This window comes from Pongo pygmaeus, chromosome 1, assembly GCF_028885625.2.
Source record: "Pongo pygmaeus isolate AG05252 chromosome 1, NHGRI_mPonPyg2-v2.0_pri, whole genome shotgun sequence".
Lineage (NCBI taxonomy): Eukaryota > Metazoa > Chordata > Mammalia > Primates > Hominidae > Pongo > Pongo pygmaeus.
In genome coordinates, this window is record NC_072373.2 from 51272018 (window position 1) to 51287970 (window position 15953).

A 15953-nucleotide genomic window follows, 5' to 3' on the forward strand; every position below is an offset into this window, starting at 1 on the left:
CTTCTTTAACAGGAAAATTGATGATCGCATTAAAGAAAATGTGATTTCAAAAGCTGAAAAAAATTCAGTATTGTAATTTTATTCAAAGCCACATAAATATGTTATACTCTCCAATAACCTATAAATATCTGAAATCAGTTTAGTTCAATTAAAAATTTATTTTTGTTATTCACACATAATCAACCATAGGAAAAAAAACCTGTACTTTTTAATCCCTGTGTTCATTTTAAATACTCCAGAAAATCAAGACTTTTCTTGTTTCGACAATATAGGAAATGATGCCAGAAATTCTTAAACATTTGAGTGAAGCAGCAGGAAAGATATTATCAGGCTGCACTGCTAAACTATTCCAGGAGAAGCCAGAAAGAACCCTCCCCTCCTGCCTTCCATTTCTCTAACTTTAAAAAAAAAAAAAAAAAAAAAAAAAAGGAGAGGGACACTGTCCACCTAAGAAAGAAAGTCAAAAATAACAGAAAGGAGATAAAACCAAAATATATTTATTAGCACTTATGAGGTAAAAGTTTATGATTCATTCATATTAGTTATTTGATAGAATGTGACCTTTCAGGTTGATATTTTATGGGTTAATTTTTTTGAGTGGGCTCATTACTTGATTTTTTTAAAAAAACAAATAGTTTTCTATCTGTGGGCTGGAGGTATAAAGTCATAAAATGAACAGAAACTTAAGGTAAAACAAAAGAGACATTAAGTAATGTGGAAACCGATCACTAGGTTAATAATTCCGATTCCAAAATCACATTTTGTTGGTTTCTTCACCTAAAAAAGCGTTAATGAGACTTACTAAACTATCGAGTTTTTGAAAATATAATCAGAATATAATCACAATAACCACAAATATTGTATCCTTCAATAGTCTTTCTTATTTACAATACATTTAAAATTACCACTAAATAAACATCTGCCATAGCCACTAGTTCAGATCAGCAAGCACTTTTGTAATAATAGTCTACTTTATTAAAAACATTTTAACCGTCTTTCCAATGTTTGATAGATGCTTAAATTTCTTTTTCACTCAAAGCATTGTTTTTAGTCCTCAATTTATCTCTACTCAATTTTCTTCAACGAAGGGCACCCTTTATCCTTCTTTCTCATTTCCATTTCTTAAACTTTCATCTGCAAACACTGTACTCAACTTACAGAACTTTCTTCCAAATCTATCTCCTCAAACCTAACATGAAAAGAAATGTTATGCTTTTTTGTTTGTTTTTGAGATGGAGTCTCGCTCTGTTGCCCAGGCTGGAGTGCAGTGGCGCAATCTCGGCTCACTGCAAGCTCCGCCTCCCGGGTTCACGCCATTCTCCTGCCTCAGCCTCCCAACTAGCTGGGACTACAGGCGCCCGCCACCACGCCTGGCTAATTTGTTGCATTTTTAGTAGAGACGGGGTTTCACCGTGTTAGCCAGGATGGTCTCGATCTCCTGACTTCGTGATCCGCCCGCCTCGGCCTCCCAAAGTGCTGGGATTACAGGCGTGAGCCACCACGCCCGGTCCAGAAATGTTATGCTAAAGCAACCACTGAGGCACCACTGTGTCAACCTTTCTTATGCCTTCTCTATTTAAACTAGGAATTTTTAATAACAAATAAAAAGTATTGAAAGAAACGAAGTATATATTTTGTTTGATATTAATGCTGACATTTTAACAGTATCAGTTAAATTTCTAAATAATTAACAATATAGCTATTTACTATTTTAGAGTTTCATGAGATGAGTTTGTGAACAAATAGACAATTTTGATGACTACTCCAATGTCTCTCAAAGAAATTAAATACTGAAATGGAAGGAAAACAGTCTATTTATCTTATTTCCCAGTAAATGGACACCTGGCATTACAGAGAAAATTATGCCTATGTAAAATAGGAAGTAATATCAATAAAAGAAAACTATCACATCCTCTGGCCTATCTTATGAGTAATTTTCTGCCTTACTCTACAGAGAGTCCTTTGGAGAAGTTTCTCTCACTCATTCAATAGTCATTTATTGGTTCATCCTTTAATCTAACTCTGAGATTCCTACCCTTATTCCCTCAATCAATCAATCAAACAATTACTAAGCCTTTTAAAATGTGTCAGGCCCCAGGCCCTAGAGATATACAGATAAGCAGCAGAGTTACTGATCCTCAAGGGCAGGAGCTTGACAGTCTGCAGGGGGAGGCATCCATGCAAGGAAGTTACTACAACATGGTGTAACTGCCAAGGGAGGAGGCGATGGGGAGAGAAGAAAGGAGGTCAGAGAAAACTATGCAGGAAAACTTTATGTCCAAGCTATGTTTGAAAGGAAAAGAGTGAGTTTCTTTGAAAAGAACAGGAAAAAGAGGTATTTCAGAAAGAGGAAACATCATCTATAAAAGCATGAAAATTCATGGAACTTCTAGTAGAACTTGCATTGATAAGAGTTAGAGAAAGAAGAAAAGAATATCCGATGATCAATAATTCTTAAGAGAGGAGCCCAGGTCAGTTTACGACGGGCCTTTTGAATCACAATTCCTTATACATAAGTAAATGTTTGCTTCACTGTCACGAACAATACCAAGTTTCATTTAAACTAAGAGACATCTAAGGAAAGATATCTATATTTTCAACCCAGGACTCTTGTTAAATATAGTAATTGCCCATTGATACATGGATGAGATCATTACTAGAAAAGGAAAAAATACAAAACACCAAAAGAAATCAGAAATAAATATATTTAAGTCAGCCATAAAATATAGATTCCCTAATTTCACTTATGTGTAGCTGAAATATTTCAATCTAGAACCCTAATTATTTTTACACACTAAGACTAGCATAATTCAAAAGAAAAGATTTGACATTCAGGCTTATTTTTCTAGAACTTCTCATTTTTTGTTTTAATGCTTAACTGTTATATATGTTTTAGAATATAAGATAGGAAATTAAAAAGAAAAATCCCAAGCTTTTAAACTCTGGGCTCTTAAATAGAATGACTATATCTAGAAATAAATTGTGTAAGGTTCCTGAGGATTCCTATCAACTGAGGCTGATTGGCAGGTATGGCTAGTATTCTCACAAAATCCTCCCTTAAAATCTTCTTTTGGCAGTAACCTTAAAAATTTGGCAGTAGCTACATAAATTTGATAAGCTCGTAAATACATACTTGATAAGTTAATTTGCTTAAATTTTTTTATTTTTCAAATAGTTACACACTCTGTTATCATTGTAGCTATAAAATTGACAAAATAAACTGTCTTTTAATTAAAAGTTCACTGTTGAAAAACTCTGTACTTCACTTTTTATTAGTTCCTGTATTTTGCCATACTAACAAATTAAATGGTATTCTGGATTTTTAAAAGATCTAAAAAGTCTACTTTATCAAAAAAATTTAAGACATTATAGCACTACCAAATTTGGGAATTTTTGGCTACCATGAATTCTGAATAATTATTTTACAAATTGAGTTCCTACTTAAGGAGAGAAAATATTTATTAGCACATCTGCATTTCAAAGCTCTTGTTTTGAGAACTCTTCTACATAACTAAATAGATTAAAGTAACATTGTTATACAGTTTGCATATTTTTATATTCATTTCTTTAGTAAGAATTATTTTCCACATTTACCTAGAAACTACAGCTTTCTATTTCATCAGGGAATGACAACAGATTTTACCAATACGAGGAATCACATTTTTTTGGAAAGTACACCATATAATGTGTTTTGCTTTACAGCTCTTTTCGAAACTGGTAACTATACAGAGTGAAGTAAAAAGTGGAATCTATTTTCCTTTCCCAACTCTAAGACCTTCTATCTGGGCCAGACTTTGATATTTGCCCCTTGGCTGAGAATCCGCATATCCAACTTCACACTTAGCTGCAGTGAAGTAGCCCTGCAGGCAGGCCGACTTCAACGAACCACTAGTGGTATCATCATTAAAATCCTGCTGAAGGTCACCATGGTAACCGCCTGCTGAGGCTTCACTGCTGCACTCGGCATCTCCTAATCAGCTACCATGTGAAATGCAAATTCAGACAGTCTGAAAATTAGTCAAGAAGAATAGGGGATGAGGATGCAGATATGTGAAATATTCATGCGCTTCATGGAAAAAAGAAGACAGCATGAATGACACAACAAAGAAAGGCCCCTGACATTCTTGCTATCATTTTGCATTATTGTTCACACCCTACTGTATTTCCAGGCCTGTAGTTCTGAAGTTGGTTTTGTGAAATGCCATATTTATAGTCTATACCCAAAATAGTAATTAAAAATGGCTAACATAATAGTATTAACATCAAATAAAGATAATACTTTTAAATTATCATCACTGCTGTGTAACAGTTTATTCTAATTACCTAAATACAAATGCTATGGAGAAAAAACAGGCATCACTGATTATCAGTATCAAAACTACCAGAAGCAAAAGTGCCTATTATATTCTAGGAACACAAATCCTTTACATGTGGTGAAAATTCTTTAGAGATATTTATTATTCAAGTTACATGAACTCAAATTTCCTTACATAATACTAAGACCCAATGCTATTCGTTTCACAATAGAAAGACTGACGTGATTACCTAATAAGTGAACATTATAATTGTTTTATATTTTTCCTTTTCTCCTTTCCATTTTCCTGAGGCAAAAAATCTGTTGCTCATGAGAAGGTGCGATGTCCTAACTCAATACACTATTTTCTCTGGGTAGGTCCCTGATGAGTATTCCATAAAGAGCTAATATGAAACATTTTAGTTGACCTGAGATACTGCTATTCTGCATACATCCTCCTTAAATATTGGTTAAATGATGATACATTAGGCTAAAATAGGAGATATTTTGTTCAATGAAAGACTGGACATTGGGTAGAGCCAAAACAACTCACTTCAATGGGTTACCGAAGCAAGCAAGCATTCAGACTCAGATCTTAATAAGGTAGCCTTCTAAGATTTTCAGCCACAACTAACACACTTTTTAAACACGTCTACAATGATAACCTCAAAACATTTCCCCAGTAGAATCTGAGTATAGCAGTGAGGTGATGATAGGACAGGTACTGCAAAGGAGGGAAGGTAAAACTTAAATAATAAGGCTCAGAGATATGTAGTTAAGAGATGCGTGTTTTGAGTTTTGGAAAACATGGACGAAAGGGAAGTTCTGCCAAAATAGAAAATTACAACTGTGTGCTGGTCTGGTCTGAGACTGTGAGAATAAGGAGTTAGCCCTGTTAGGAAGGGCCATCAGACATGATGATTAACTAGAGCCTAAGTATGAGCATTAATTCTGCCCTTTGCACCGTTCAGTACACCGTAGAGTCAGCTACTATTCTTATCACACCTAGAAAGTGGCCAATTTTACACCACACGCTGTGTTGTGTTGCACTACACATTATCAATTGCAGAGTCAACTCTTTAGACAGCAAGTCTCCAAGAGAATGAAAACAGAATTAAAAAGTGCTAGTTCTGCTACCTATATCATTCATTTTCATTTCTAGATAAAATAAAATTTCTTAGTAAAATAAAAATGTTAGCAAAATGGACAACAGAAGAACATGTAGACTGAAAATGACTTACTTCTTCTGAATAGTGATCTGAAGGAAGAGGTGGGTAGTCACACTGTTCTATCTTCTTACACAGTGAGTATAAATTCATTTTGTCACCATAGAAAGGACTCTGTAATGCAGCCATCTGTAAAATGCCCCCAATGAAACTGATACAGTTAGATGGTAACTTAAAAGGTGATTTCATCAAGTATATTATATGAGGGTAGAAAATAATTACAAATATTTTAAATAGAGTTATCTGGGCATTTTGATTTTTATGAATATCTTCTTCTGAGGAAATTTATTAAGAGTTAAAAATCTTACTGCAACTTTTGGTTATTTTTTTCCCAACATTTAAAATTCCCTAAAATGGAGAATTAGTTAGCACATTTCTTTATATACAAATGCAACATAAAACAATAAAGAAAAATAACACATAATTTAAAAACTCTTTGTACCTATAATGACACAAAAACTACTACTATATCTCACAACGAAACAGTCATCACAAGGTGTAGCTCATCCATACAGAGCAAACATGAAACTGAAGTTAAAACTGAATTATAATCTAGCATAGGGAAGAGAATGCAGAGCATTTTCTCTTGCATAATAGTTTCTGAAGATAAAGGTTATTCTGAGGAAAAACAGTCTTTTCAATTTAAATGCAATAACTGATCCCCAAATAGTTTACAATGAATTAGAACTCTTTTCTTTTGATAATGTCTCAAAAACATTAAATTAAATATGTTCAAAAGCTCTATGAGTCATAGCTGTAATTCAAGGCTTCCAAATGAGATTTTTATGCAGAAAAACATGACCCAAAGGATGAACAACTTTAAAAAAGACATTATTGAATTTAAATTTATTTTAAGACAAGGTTCTAACTTGACATTTAAAGTGCAAGCAAGTACTGTGGTAAGCTGTGTTACAAACTAAAAATTCAATTTAAAATGTTCGCATCCTGTTCAAAACCTTCTAAATCTTTGAACCGCAGCAGCAAGAATACAACACGGAGTGCCAGGCTGCCCCAAAGTCAGTCACCCTTTTCTACATGTGCTAATAAGTTTGATTTTGGAAGGACAATGTGTACATTCCCCAGACAGGCAGAGTGTGTGTGAAACACGCTAGTCCATGCTGTGCTACTCAGTGAGCGTCAGTGGGGACAGGACAAGCTGAAAATGGCTCTCATCTGTCTTCTGTGCTCCAGACAGAGCTTTAACTCCTTCAGAGCCTTGACGAGAAGGGGATGGGATGGGAAATCAAAACTGGAAAGTAGCTCAACACATTTTTATGTTGCCTATGTTTTACATAAAACGTGCACACAACTATATAGAAGTACCTTAGGAAGAATTGTTTCACATGACGAGAAAAAAGTTAAAAACAATCTGAATGCCCCTAATCATATAAAACAATCTGAGAGGAAATTTCTAAAAGAACTACAATAATAATAATCATAATAATAATAATAATAATAGTGGTTTTTGTTTTAAATGCAAGGACACTTTAAGATAAATGTTACCTTAAAAATACACTGTATATATAAACTATAGTCTCTCTGTGTTTGCAAAACCTTAAGTAAATGTACATATATTCATTAGCATATTCTAGGCGTTCATTATAGTCCTTTTTCTCAGTACTGCAGAGTGTTAAAAAAAAAAAAAAAAAAAAATCTGAATGTCCCCTAAGGAGTTAAACAGGAATAGTATATTTTCATGCATCTCCTGCTTTGACAGATGAAAAATGTCAACTGTCCTGTTTTTATTTTCAAGCTTTTGCACTATTCATCTGGTTCATTAGTGCATCTCGATGCTGCCCCTGACAGCTGCTCGCCCTCTCCTCCCAGCAGCTGAATTTTTCAGGCTAATTTGATCCTCCACACTGAGACGATCGCTAGAATGATTGACTTACTCCCTGACCTCCAGGGTCTGACTTTCCTGATTAGTATTCTGGGGGTGTCGGAGGGACGAAAGCCCACTGTCTGTCTTCGGGGCTGGTGGCAGCTCTCTTTTTTTTTGAACTGTAAGCCACCAACCTACAACCCTGTAAGGATGCAATTGCTGCACTGAACAATAAAGGAAATGTGTAAAACCTACTTTTCCATGTAAAGGTCCGTGTAGCAAAAGCACAGCATCTTGATTTTAATTAGTAAAGTCTACTTTGTTGCATATCAATTAAAACTGTACTGCTAGGTTTTTTTTTTTTTTTTTGAGGTTTCAGGAATATTTGAAAGTCTAATTTTCTGAGTTTAAAATACATTTTCAAAAAAGGCTTCCTACGTCTTCATTGTTAATAGTAATTTTTTAGTGGGTACAATACAAAATACATGATGTTATGACCAATTTTTAAAAGCCAAACTGTTAGGTATTTCTATCAACAGTACATCGAAATATAACTGAAAGGAAATAGAACATAAATTTAAATTAAAGCTTTAGAAAAATTCTAGTTCTTCTAAAATATTTGCATGGAGAAATCAAGAAAATGCGTTGAGATGAAAACTAACATTAGCATGATAGATACTTTAACTCAAAATCATCCACAGTACGTATAACTCATGGATGTATGAATGTCCAAAGATGTTATTTTTATTTTTGTGGCATTTTAAGTCCACACAAAAATGGGACACCGTCTCTCAAAGGCAAATTCAAAATGTGATAAATTATTTCAGTTTTGACATGAGTATGCTAGATCTAAAAGAATTATGCAAACTTCCTCTCAAAAACCACTTATTACCTCAACAGAACTTTTTCTTTTTTTTGCTAAATTTAATCTAGTTATTGGAAACCAATTTGCTGTTTACTTTTAGGGATTTGAAGAGAAAATGTTGCTTTGATAATATCAGACTATGGCCTAAAGGAATCTAAGGTTAACTAAACAAATATAAAATATTTTAAATGTACAGAGTGACTAACTTTTAAACATTATAGTAGCAATATAAACAATCCAGTTCTTTTTAGGATTGTACCAAATTATTAACAAAATATAACACAGTGAGCATAATTTCTTGTAATCTCATGTGCATGTAACAAAAACATGTTTTGTTACATTACTGACTCATAATTTTTCATAACAAAAATTATCCAAAGTATGAGTTTATTTAAGAATATTTAAAAATCCTTTCATTTTAAGTAGTTGTTAGTCACTTTAGTAGGAAGGACAAAACAAATAATTTCAGGTTCCTTAAATTAAGGAAATTTCAATCTGCAATGAATAAAATAATAAAAGATCATGACATACATTTTTAAAAAGTCAAAAAAACACCTCCTAATGCTCTACTTCCAAGTAATGGTGGCACAATTAAAATAGATGACTTCATCATATATTTCATTTAATTCTGGAGGACAAGAGACAGGAAATATATATAGTAGGAAATGCATTGGTTTCTATTTATCCTCTTTAGACTTCTCTCATATACACAGAGATATGAAAATGATTCCTACACAGGGATATGAAAATGCTTCCATGTATTACATTTCCTCACTTTATTAAAACCTACTTAGATATAGACTAATTTTTAACTAACAGCTTTGACTCGAAGCCTATATTCCTAGGAAAATTATCATTCAATTAAAAAAACAAAATTACAGAAGTCACTAGCTTGAGATACTTTTATACCAACACAGATGTAAAATGTGTTACTAACATGCTTTCTTTTATCCACCCAAATTATTACAGTGCAACATTTCTAGAGGACCTACCTACATGAATCCATCTTCCTTTGATAAATGATCACCAGTAGAACAAAAGAGAGAGTATTTCACTGAGCTTTACCAATACAAATGGTTACTCACGGAAACTAAATTGATAACCTAGAAGAACTATCTGTTTGCATACTATCCTTAATGCTAAATTACACCTGTGTAAAAGGGAAATAAAATATTGATAAAGATATTTACTATACTTTCATGTATTAAATCCAATCCATTATGCCTCTCCTGTAATGCATGGATCAAGAGTTACAGATGTTCAAACGTATATTTTTATAAATGCAAGATATACAGAAAGGTGTTATATTAACATAAAAGTTAATGCTTTAAAAATAAACTTCTCATCAAAAGAACACAATTTAAAAATATATTAGATGTGTAGGAATGTATAGTTATTAAATTCCATTATACAAAGTTATTAACCCAACGAAAATTCTTCATAATTAAAAAGGTGATTCTTAAACATCCAGAAAAAAGTAAGTATATACTATAAGGATAGAGGAAATATACTAAGTAAAACTGCATCAATATTTGGAATTTATCAACATTACCTACCTCATATAGTAGACAGCCAAGAGACCAGATGTCAGATTTGAAGTTGTATCCATTTTCATGTATTCTCTCTGGAGACATGTAATAAGGCGTACCAACTGCAAAAAAACAAACCAAATAAAATAAGAGGTATATAAAAATAAAGATGCAGCTGTGGTATGAAACTACATACAAAATTTTGAATTTAAAAACATCACCAAAATAATTCATTAGGATCGAAAGCTGTTTTTGAGAATACTAAAAACTTTTTAATTTCTTCTTTACTCCTTGACCCTTAAATAGTACATTAACAACTGCACTAACCAATGTGGTGGGTTAAACTTTATTTCCTTTTGATCAATCCAGGAAGAACCAACAGAGCATAACTAAGGGAAAAAAAGTAATTCTGCCAAGAATACCTACTTAAATGATTCACATTGACTTTATTTTTTAAAAAAGATATGGCTTGAATATCCCAAATAATTAAGCATGATAATTTATTTAAAAATAAATAGTATAACAATTTAGTAGAGTATGAGTAAATAAATCATATTTGTTAACTTTTACAGAAACATCCTTTAGAACACAGCGTGGCTGTTAACAAATGATGTAACACTTGATGCCTTACTTCCACTTTAGAAAGAATACCACAGACTTTTGTACATCAAAGGATTATATAATAACAAATGTGAAAGGGCACTGGCATCTCTGGAAAAATGTCTTGAGTTACTGTTACTACTGAGACCTTTTTAGAGACAAGACACTCAAGATAATTTTTGTTTTTGTTTGCTTGCTTTGATGTGCTAATACTTTTTCTTTTTTTATGACTGTTTTAGAAGATGCTATTAAACACTTGAAAATAAACAACAGCATATATGTTACACTTTGAAGTGTAAAAATATTTAAGTGACTTTCAAAGTGAGTATCTTTAATTTCAAACTCAGATGGCTATTTCATCATCATTAGTCTAAGGCTTTTTGCCAAATAGAAAGTCAAAGTTTAAGAACATTTAGAATCTTATTTACCTGAGGGAAGGGCTACCAAAAATATGTTGCTACTCAAAGAGAAAAGGGCATTTCCCTTTTTCTATTAATTTTCAAGACCTCCCCAGGTGTTTACTATAAATCTTAAATAAGACTAACAAGACTGAATAGGGGTCTTTAGTCAGAAGCAACAAAAAGATTCACACCAATAATCAAAGCACTATATTCAAAGGCAGGAGTCAGTTTGCCAAAAGAATAAAGTTATAACCTAATAGTTATGTGTGGAAACTATACTAAGCTAAAGGTGAAAACATCATGTACCATGACCCATGATATCCTACCCATATCGGAATCCATTTTTACTAATCATGCATAGCCCTAGTCAGACTGGATGAAAGAAAAGTATTTATGAAAGTGATGAAGAAACGTTAAAAAAAAAGTATGCAAACAGAAGGATAAGAAACTTAAATAAAATACGAACTATTAATATACGAAAATTAATGAGACAAACTTTAAGACATAAATTTAATTGTAGCATTTACTTTGAAGACAAACAGGTAAATATGCCAATTTCTATAGTGTCAGAAAAGCAAAGAACTTTGGAAAACAGCTAGGTTTAAAGAATCTGTATTATTACTGTGTAAAATAAACACAAGCTATCTAGCTTTGGGAGTTCTAACTACTTCCACCTGTAGTTTGCATAAGTGACACCAATTATTGGAAATATTTACACATTCTCTCCATTTAAGGAAGGATGGTAGGTACAGTTGGAATAATAAACGGGCTCTGCTCCTGGTTTCAGGACATAAAGCAAGTGACTGGCAGTGAGGAATGTGCAGAGAGAGGATTCACGGAATCCACAGGGGGGCAACTGAAAACACTGAGGCTTGAAGGTTCAGAGTTTACCAAAAGCAAAGGTAATTTTAACCAGTAGCTCTGGGAAACCTGCTGATACATTAGGGGTTTGATATGAGTGTGAAAGATTGATGATAAGGAAAAAGAAGAACAAATGCTAGCATTTTACAGAGATTAGCCCCAGCATAACACCTTAACTGCAACACAAACTGAACTCAAGGACGACCCAAGTGAAGGGAGCAGAGGAAAAGAATGATTAGGAATTCTACTAAGCTAAACTTAAAATATAAAAAATGTTAATGTACAAAAATCCTTTTTCAGTGAGCTGCTGGAGGTCACTGCAAAAAGTTAGACACTCAGTTAACACTGATACTTTAAATTTAGATACTGATTCTTAATATTATAAATAACAAGCCTCTTTATATTAAATAAGCATGCTTTATTTCAATATTTAAACTACATATATTCGTTAGTATATATTAAAATGTAAAGCTAAGGATGCTACTCACCTCTTTGATCAACAAATTTCCAACAGTCATTATATAAGATGAGTAACTTTGTATTCTGCACTATAATTATTAATAGGGTAAATTCATAATTCACTAGGGAACACAGGCCTAAGAGGGAGGTTCTACTGTCTCCTGACATGCTTCCTCATATGCCCCTCCGTTCTGGACAAGGACTCTTACGCTGACTGACACTGAGCAAAGAGGTTCAGCCCCATCATGTAAACTGATTCATCCTTACCTCTCTCTATCTAGCAAAGAGGCCTAAAAGTTTAAGTGCTCAGGAAAATTTGCAGTACATTTAAATGCAGTGATACGTTTTCAACATTTCAAAATTAATGAAGATATAATTATTTCCAAAAACCTTTTTCAGAGATTCATGACAGCTGTGTCTACAATTACTGTTGCCTCAAGAATGTTGTGACTTCTTTTAACAGCTGTACAAGAAAAGAGAGTTATGGAGTGATATGATTAGACATTAAAATGATCATGCGAATTACTGTCCTATGTATTGAGAAGCTTGAAGACTACAGCACATGTAATTCCACTTATCTTTCAAGAATTTATGATTGTAGGTAAAATGAAAGTACATTTTGCAATAGCAGATACTTATGCCACTTTAACCTTCGGACATGAATAAAAGTAGGAAATGGATGATAACATTATAAAAAACAGAGGCTGACATTAGAGGAAAACTGGTAACAACCAAAAATCTTACCTGACCTTTCTTTATTCTATATTAATATTACATTAAAATATACTAAGGCAGTCATCCATATGTAAAAATCCCTTTCATTACATTGACTTATTCTAGCTATATGAGAAAAGTTTTATATGGTATATACTCCATAAACAATAAATATATTCTAATCTTTATCCTGAATAAAATGAAGACTGATATTTAGAAGCTCTGTAATATGTTTAAGAGAACCAACAAGTTCTGCTAACATGTTGCTATTATGGAAGATATCACTAAGTTAATAATTTTCATCAGAGCAGGTTATATACAGAATATTTAGCTAACATTTTAGCACTGTAATCTCTGCAAAGATTTGAATGAAAAAAGAAAACAGAATGACTGAAGCATCTTCATATGCGGTTAGCTTTGGATTGCTTTTTTGTGTGTTTTTTAAACAAGGGAGGCAGCACAAAACCAGTGAAAGATAAATCTCTTTCACATCTTACATTTGCCACTAACTAGTTAGGACCATTTAACTTCTCTTTTTATTTCCTTCCCTCATCTGTAAGATAAAGTGATGAGAAAGACAAGCTGATCTCTGAGGTCCCTTTTGCTTTCAAATTCTGTAGCACTTATAGAAACTCTACAAAAATCCATCTGGAAAACAAAATGGAAAAAAAAATAGTCCTTTTTAAACTATTACTTAGGACAGCTGAGTGAGAGTGTTTTAAGTCAGAGAGTACAAACAAACGAACTGAGTTTAGAAATACAGTTTCTTTCTCTTAGAATCAGAGCAAACTACAGAAAAGAAAGCTTTGAATATTCCTTGTTGGGAAAATTAAAAGGAAACAAGTCATCTTACACCCCAGTTTGATATAAACACACACACACACACACACACACACTTCAGGGAATAGGACTTAATTTCCATTCTTTCCTTCATACTCATGAGTCAGCCCAGGAATTATGTTGGCAGACAGAATGGAGAGAGACCAAATTTATTTCATTGTAAGTAGTATTAACTGAGGTCAATATAGAATGGCTGAGTAGGAGATCAATATTTCTTCTGCAAAAGACATTTATAAAATAAAATTTGTCATCTTTGAAGTGCAACCGATAACATTTAAGAGCTTTAATAACGCTGAGGAAAAACACCTAAGCATATTTTATAGTTATTGTTGCTGTGCTCCAGGCCCTGTGTTCAGTGCATTCTATGCATTATCTTGCTGACTTTTAACAAAAGTTTACCATGCCCTGTTGCACGGCATACACAATTCTAGGTCCTGTGGTGGCAGAAGTAAACAGGACAAATCCTTGATCTTGTGGGGCTCACAGTCCAGTGAAAACGGGGACTATTATAAGGTAGTTTTATGAGATGTTTCAACTATTATACTGCTTGAGAGAGAAGGCTTAGGGAAGTTGGTCGGGTAACTTGCCAAAGATCATAAAACTGGTAAGCTGTAGACCTGGAATTCAAACCCAAGTAGTTCTTGTCTCTTGCATTTAAGCAGATGGTTATTTCACTATAACTGACCACTGTGAAATACAACTGAAAAAAAATCTGTATCTTTCCAAATTAAGAAGCAGAGAAATCTTCTAAAAGTCACAGCATGTACATAAGAAAAACCAGGAATAAGGGCCCAGGTTCAATGGGCCACATGTGAAAATTATGCTACTCTGCAGCTACGCTGATTTAAATAAATACCTGTTATGGCGGCTGGGAGGTTAAACGTGCACAGTTTAAAATTAGATAACAGCTTCTTACCAGAGCAATTACTTAAGTCAAGAAGGGATTGAAAGTTAAAAATAAATCAGTGAAAGCAGCCTATAGTACTGACTGAACATATGCTGCCTTTACAGCTCTAAACCACCCTGAACAACAAAGGGGAATAAGCCAAACAAAGATCTATCGAGAGGTGCTAGGAAAGGTGTGGGAAAAACAAGTATGTGACCACAGGTGGCACCTGGCACCAAAAATGAAACTGTTTTAATGCCTGGTTCAAGAACACTAATTTTCTAAGTTGAAATCAGAGGATCTATCACACTTGGAAATAGTGTGGGGAACACGAATTGTACACTCAAGAGACTCTAGTGTGAAAATTCTGATATTGAGCTTGAATGATGGCCATGCATTTACTCTGCTGGCAATATTACAAAATCAAAGAACCATTTGTCTCACTGAGAAAGGTAAACAGGAGTTCAAGCAATCCTATAACAAAAACAAAAACAAGAACATAATTTCCTCCCAAGAGGTTTCAAATATTTGTTTAGCACAAGGATCAATATCAGAGAGTTTTAGTTGGCTTTTTTTTTTTAAAAGCAAAAATCTATCTCATTTTTAGGATGTACAACAAGCGCACACAAGTAAACTCACACACAAACATGCAGTAAGCTAACAATGAAAGAAAATGATTTGTGTATAAATTTTTATTAAGCCAAGTGTGGCATTTTCTCCCTTGAAAAGTAAATGTAAATTACAATGCAATAAAGTACCTATAAAGACCTATAATAAAAATGTGAAAATCTAAAGTCAAAATATCTCTTCAAAAAAGAAAATATTTATTTTCAGTAAATGTAAACTTCCTCTAATTTTGGAACCTCTTCCGCAGAACCTCTCTAGCTTTTTTTTGTTTGTTTGTTTTCGTTTTTGTTTTGAGACGGAGTCTTGCTCTGTTGCCCACGCTGGAGTGCAGTGGCACGATCCACACCCGGCTAATCTTTTGTATTTTTAGTAGATATGGGGTTTCACAGTGTTAGCCAGGATGGTCTCGATCTCTTGGCCTCGTGATCCACCCGCCTCGGCCTCCCAAAGTGCTGGGATTACAGGTGTGAGCCACCGCGCCCAGCCTAGAACCTCTCTAGCTTTTAAACAATTTCACCTAATTATGCTTTAGAGGAGGATACCAATGTCTCCCCAGCTGTCACGTCTATTAAAATGTCTATTAAATTAGTCTATTAAAATGGCGTTACAGGCAGAAATTTTGCCTCCATGATCTTCGCCTCTTGGTGCTATACCTGTTTATGTTACGGTAGTGGCAAGAGACTTTGCAGCCATAAAGGTTGAAGACTTTATAATACGAAGATTACCCTAGATTATCAGTAAGAGATGCAACAGAAGGGGCAGGGGAGATTCAAAGTGAGAGGGACTCTCCACCACTGCTAACTTTTAAAAGGGAGGAAGGAAGCCAGGA

General features: G+C 33.7%; 1 protein-coding gene across 1 annotated transcript in view; it reads right to left on the minus strand.

Annotated features, from left to right (window-relative positions):
* NEK7 (NIMA related kinase 7) overlaps nucleotides 1-15953 on the minus strand; it is a 157116-nt gene that overhangs the window by 13587 nt on the left and 127576 nt on the right. Inside the window, exons 8-9 of the mRNA XM_054488015.2 lie at nucleotides 9764-9858; nucleotides 5536-5649 (exon numbers count right to left, since the gene is read on the minus strand). Coding sequence (XP_054343990.1) covers nucleotides 5536-5649; nucleotides 9764-9858 — 209 coding nt within the window. The remainder of the gene's footprint in view (nucleotides 1-5535; nucleotides 5650-9763; nucleotides 9859-15953) is intronic.